The following is a 6,000-nucleotide window of genomic DNA, read 5'->3' as shown; positions in this document are numbered from 1 at the left end:
AAAACTGCAATTTCCATTCAGCACACGCAACACTTTGCAGTTTGACATTGGTTTCAGATCACACTTTGGTATTAATGGGTGAACTGGGAGGAATTCTGAACAACGTTTCGGGACACAGGTTTTCTCTCGTTAGATCTGTCTTGCCCCTAGGTCTATACAGAAACGTTGAGTGGAAGATGTGCTCATAAATTAGGGACGTCTGTGACAATATTTTTGATATAGTTGTGATATCTTTTTCTAATCAGGAAGTACATCATTGATAACAAACCGAATTCAAAGGAAAATTTGGTCATCACTAGATTCGAAAAAACATTGAACGTCGAAAGACGTTACAAGTAATAATCATTTATTTTGCTTTCATTTCAGTATTCATTCCACGTGTTACAATCTAGTTGATTTGATAACTCATTTATTTGCTACTAATAGCTCTATTTACACTGGTCGTTCAAGATTTTCTAAAACCTAGGGATATTTGCAATTTCCAACGAATATACTCAAAACAATGAAATTAACTAACATGTGCCCTGGGAGGATAGGAAATTTAAATTTTGCTGCTTACTCAGCAATCACTTTTTCTAGAAAACCAAATGTTCACTTTCCTAGTTTTCCGTTATCTTCATAATCTAATCACACTCATTTCAATGAATTTATTACATCATAAAATTGTCTACCATTGATTCATGATTCGCCATTTACCTAGCATTGTGTCGTTGTAGTTCGTTAGTAGCTATCAGGGCCAGGGTTCGATTGAGAATGCTCCTTCTGCTCTCTGTCCTGTGCCTGTCGATATTATAATATTTGAATATTAAAATTGTTTTTCCAATCAATTCGTGCTCGAAGGCATTCCGAGCATTTCTGTGATTGGTGGCCTGCACTAGGTACAGCAGTAGGGTCAACAAGTCCAGCACAAATGCTGCTGTCAAGAGCAGAGGCCACATTCTTCGGATGCCATCTTCAGCGTTATCGGTATCAGGAGTGGTATTCCTCCCCTTCTGCGTATGCAAATAATTGTCCATTACGAGCTCGATTGCTATCCAGCTAATCCAGTGGCGGCAGAAACGGCGACGACGGTGGCTACATTGGTGCTATGTAATATCGTACAATTCCTTCTCGGCTATTGTGGGCTCCTCGCAGCTAAACGAAGCCAGCATAAGTTCTGTGGATGGAAAGCGGAAAAGGAAGCGGAAATATGAAAAATATTATCGAGAAAAATTGCCGGACTTGGCTTATGCTACTCGAGATTGTGTCGGTCGGTCGGCTCTGCTAGGCACATTGGCGTAGGCCGATGGCATTTGCATAAACGGTGCAGTTTTTTGGCATTTGACCTCACTCTTAAAGTTTATTGGAAGTTTTTTTTTTGATTGAATCTCTTACCATCTCTTACATATTACTTAAAGCATGTATCTCAAATAACTAGGACCATGAAATACGGACGTAACTTTGCAATGGATCAGTAAATTGTAAAAAAAATCTGTGAACACTTTGGTGTATGATGATTGTTTGTGCCAAAATTCACACATATCGGTGCAGTACTTTTAACAGCTTTTAACTGTAGCTTATTATCCTGTAGCTTAATTATCTGCATAGCCATGTGCGTCTGTGACCGACCCACCTCCACTTTCGCTCCCGATTTTCTGTCGCTCTAGGCATTTGACATCGACGATAGAGCTTCGCGTTGGAGATCAAATTGTAAAGTCACCCACCATTCTCGAATTAGGGTATTGGTTCCTTTATTAAGCATGTGACTCCCCTATGTCACACATTTTGTATGAGACCTCTGAAATTTTTGTATGGGTCGTCACACTTTGCTGAACCCCCCCTCCCCCCTCAAAGCGTGACGTAATTTATGGACGTACCCCTACGAAAATCCAACGATTGAAGCGCTGTTTGATTTGTTTCTTGTTTCGCAATCGCTTGTTTTCGAATAGGATGAATTTGGGAGCGTGAGATTGCTTATGGCACTCATACCCTATATACCGATGAAGACATGCAGCCGATGAGTGTTCTCCACTGATACACACTAGCTTTCATTGGCGTACAGCAGCACAGACTTCAAATCTGTGTTGGTAATTCGGATTTTTGTGCGCTGACTAATCTGACTGCTTTCCACATATTTCTTAAACTCGCTAAAGCAGCTCTTTTTTTCTAAACCATATGGGGGAAATCTGCTCAACAGACACCCGAAAAGGAAGGCCCGTCTAGTGTGGGGTTAAGCCCTCTTTTATACAACAAAAGTATAAGCCAGAACAACTCTCTTCTCGACCCTAACATCATTCCTATGGTCGCCAAATCCTTCGTCTCTCCGGGACCCCCAAGAAGGCATTGCTTCAGAGACGGGCTAGTGCACATCGCACCCTCAAGGTTAGCCGCGTAGCCTGCAGCAACGAACATCAATGACTCACTTTGGAGAGTCCTTCACGATAGCATGCTGGCACTAAGCCAGTTTCCCGAGTGATCCTCACCACTCCCTTTGTCCTATGAAGGTTGCTGACAGTAGGGTCTCCACCTGCCCCGGTCCTTACCGGGGAGCATTTTCCATCCACTGGCTCGGATCCAAAGCAGTAGACCGTCGCCACGACAGCAACGCTTCCAGGATGTTCTCGCCGCGGCCACTTAATCGCTGTAAGGGTCGATTTCGACCGCAGGGCACCAGCATGACCTAAGAAGCCGACTTCGAACCCCTGGACTACCTCTTGTACTGCATCTGAACTAGCTATTCTAGTAGTCAAATCTAGTGCTGCACGCGCCATCTCCTCTGCAGCTCCAAGACGATGTGGGTGATAGCCACACCATTGACACGCCTATACCTATAGCATGGAGTGACAGTAGAGATATTACGGGTCCAATTTCGTTTGATCAACACATTTTGGGGCCGTTTTAACAATGTAGATGTTGACAACAATGCCTGTCAGTGGGTTGGTGATAGCCGTTGAAACGGCATTCCAGCCAAACTCATCCTTACACATCCTATTTTTGTTTTATAAAAAGAGGAAATCTGTTTCTACAGACATCCGAGAGGTGGGTCCTCAGGTTATGTGAGGTCGATACTAAAACCTCTTTCTCTCTCTTCCTTACCTTCGCGGTACGTCCGTTAGGGATGACTTCGTACAATGAGTACACTCTAATGGTAAGCGTTCCACTTGCTGCCGCCTTAAGTTGTTCGCTCTTCCCCGGTGGCTCGGGCCCTGGCTAGTACTTAGACTACCCCGTGGTCTCGTCGCAGTCTGCACACTCCGGACACGTAGGAGAGCCTACATGTCCGAATCTGTGCAGATACCACCTAAAGCACCTAAAGCCTGAAAGAAATTGTGTCAAGTGAAAAATCACCTCGCCATGGGGCCGCTCGTCCACTTGGACACGCTCGGTATGAGCCTGTGTATCCATCTACCCTTGTTGGAGGATGACCAATCCCTCTGCCATTTCAACATCGACAATGTTTTGGCAATCCGTCTCGCGCCTCTTGTGCCGCGAAGCACTCCTCGTTCTCTACCACCACTAGAGCTATGGGCATCATACCCGCCAGAAAGCATATCGCGTCCTTTGACACCGTACGGTATAGAGATGGGCGAACCGTTCGCGAACGGTTCCGAAGAACTAGTTCTACGGAAAGAATTATTGAACGGTCGTTCATTTTAAAAGAACGGTAGCTCTCCGCTCTCAAACAAAAAAACGAGAAAATGAATGAACTAGAAAACTGTTCCTTCAGTTTTTCCGATGAACGAATATTGGGTTCTGAGAGAGCAAGTTGTAAATGATAAATAATGTGTCAATGCACAGTATGGCAAATTCTATACATTTTTGTAAAGTTGGATTTACTTTGACTGCTGCTGGCCACATATCACGTAAATAACGCGGCAACGTACAAAATTCAAACTTCGGTTCACAAAACAACCATACAAACCTATACAAACTACTAAACGGAAGAACGGTTCAAAAGAACTAGTTCTTTCTAAGGAACTGTTCAATTGAGAATGGTTCTTTTGAAAGAACTGTTTTGCCCATCTCTAGTACGGTATGCGCTGATGACCCTAAGGCCCATCAACCTGTGCGTTCTTTCGAGCCGCTCTACGTTTTGCTTAACCACTAGCTCGCTCGACCATGCAGCAGCGCCATACCGTAGTATGGAGACCGTTACTGTCGCGAGAAGTCTACGCTTACTCGAGACTATTGCCGAGCTATTTGACATTATCTTCGATAGTGCTATAATCGCCATGCTTGCTCTCTTGCAAGCATATTCCACGTGGCTGCCAAAGTTCAGCTTATCATCGATCATGACTCCAAGTTGCATCAATGAGCGCTTGGAGTTGATCGCGCACCCGCCTGTGATGACCATCGCATGTTGTTCGGACTTGCGGTTGTTCACCACCACCACTTCCGTCTTGTGGTGTGCGAGTGCCAGCTGACGAGATCTCATCCAGTCTTCGATTATGCCAATTGCATGCGCCGCTGTCAGTTCTAATTCCTCTATCGAGTTGCTTTATACCGTGAGGGTAATGTCATCGGCCAGCTTTATGCCCGGTGGAAGTGTGAGCCTCAATACGCTATCGTACGCCGCGTCCCATAGTACCGGGCCCAAGATTGACCCTTGTGGTACTCCCGCGGTGATATTGTACCTCTTTTCGCTCTCGTCCGTGTCATAGAGTAGCACCCTATTCTGGAAATGGCTCTCCAGTATCCGGCGTAAGCTATCCGGGACTCATTCAATGGCTACCCAACTGACGCTATTGAATGCATTCTTCACATCCAACGAGACTACCGCGCAGTAACGAGTTCCTCTACGCTTTTTCTGGAGCACTTCTTCTTCTTCTTTATGGCTCGACGTCCCAACTGTGACTTGGCCCGCCTCGCTTCAACTTAGTGTTTTCCGAGCACTTCCACAGTTATTAATTGAAGGGCTCTCTTTGCCTGCCATTGCATGAATTTGTATATTGTGAGGCAAGTACAATGATACATTATGCCCAGGGAGTCGAGAAAATTTGCCCGACTGGAACGGGAATCGAACCCGCCGTCTCCGGATTGGCGATCCATAGCCTTAACCACTAGGCTAACTAGGCTAACTGGAGCGCTATCTCGGCCATTTCTGTTACGGCTTTAATAGCGTAGCGTCCACCGTCGATCGACCTTTCCGGAAGCCAAACTGGTTATCCGAGAGCCCAGAGTCATCTGGTATCTCGGTATAGACCATTAGCTTCGACAGAATGATTCGCTCCAACAGTTTCCCGGAGGTGTCCAGAAGGCAGATATGTCTGTATGCCGAAGGGTCGCCGGGTGGCTTCTCGTTTTTGGGCAACAGAACCAATCTTTGCCTTTTCCACCTCTCCGGAAATTCGCCTCTGTCCAGGCACCGTCCGGACCCGGAGCCTCATTTAACTTGAGTGACTTTGCAATTACGATGAGCTCATTGTTCGTCACTGCGCTGGGGCTACCTCCCCTTCGTCGGTTCGGCCACGGGGGTGGCAGCCCATGGTCTGATATCGTGGCGCGGGAACAGCGTTTTCACGATCTTCTGCAGTGGCGCTGACGCTCCTTTCATTTTTGCCATGACTACTCTGCAGGCATCACCCCAGGGTGTCGTGTTGGCTGCCTGGCAGAGATTTTCGAAGCACGCTCGTTTTCGTGTCCCAATCTCATTGTTCAGTGCCAGTTTAGCTGCCCTGCTGTAGGCCTCACCTCTTTCGGTTCTACCGTCATCGGTACGAGCTCTTTGCATCCTCCTTCTAGCTCTTAAGCAGGACGCTCTGAGCTCTGCGATTTCTGAACACCACCAGTATACCGGTTTCCGTCCATTTCTGGGTAGCGCACGCGGCATCGCACGCACGGCTTAGAGATCCGACTAGATCTTCACTGGACAGATCGTCGGTATTAACCTCCATAAGCAGTCTTTCGGACAAATGACGCCTTATCGAAGCGCGAGGTCAGCCATCCTCGATGACTGTTGGTGACCTTCGGCTGCGTAATCCTTCCACCATGTCCCACCCTTTATCATACCGCCAGATGATC

The 6,000-nt window shown here is 46.5% G+C and overlaps 1 protein-coding gene across 3 annotated transcripts in view; it reads right to left on the bottom strand.

The window, feature by feature from the left end:
• Positions 1-325: 325 nt before the first annotated feature.
• Positions 326-6,000, bottom strand: part of LOC109622889 (ras-GEF domain-containing family member 1B) — a 190,224-nt gene continuing 184,549 nt past the window's right edge. For all 3 annotated transcript variants that reach the window (XM_029858616.2, XM_029858621.2, XM_062851442.1), the window contains exon 11: positions 326-1,156. In XM_029858616.2, the coding sequence (XP_029714476.2) occupies positions 1,086-1,156 (71 nt within the window). In that variant the 3' untranslated portion in view covers positions 326-1,085. The remainder of the gene's footprint in view (positions 1,157-6,000) is intronic.

This window comes from Aedes albopictus, chromosome 2, assembly GCF_035046485.1.
Source record: "Aedes albopictus strain Foshan chromosome 2, AalbF5, whole genome shotgun sequence".
Lineage (NCBI taxonomy): Eukaryota > Metazoa > Arthropoda > Insecta > Diptera > Culicidae > Aedes > Aedes albopictus.
This window is presented reverse-complemented; position numbering and strand designations above follow the sequence as displayed.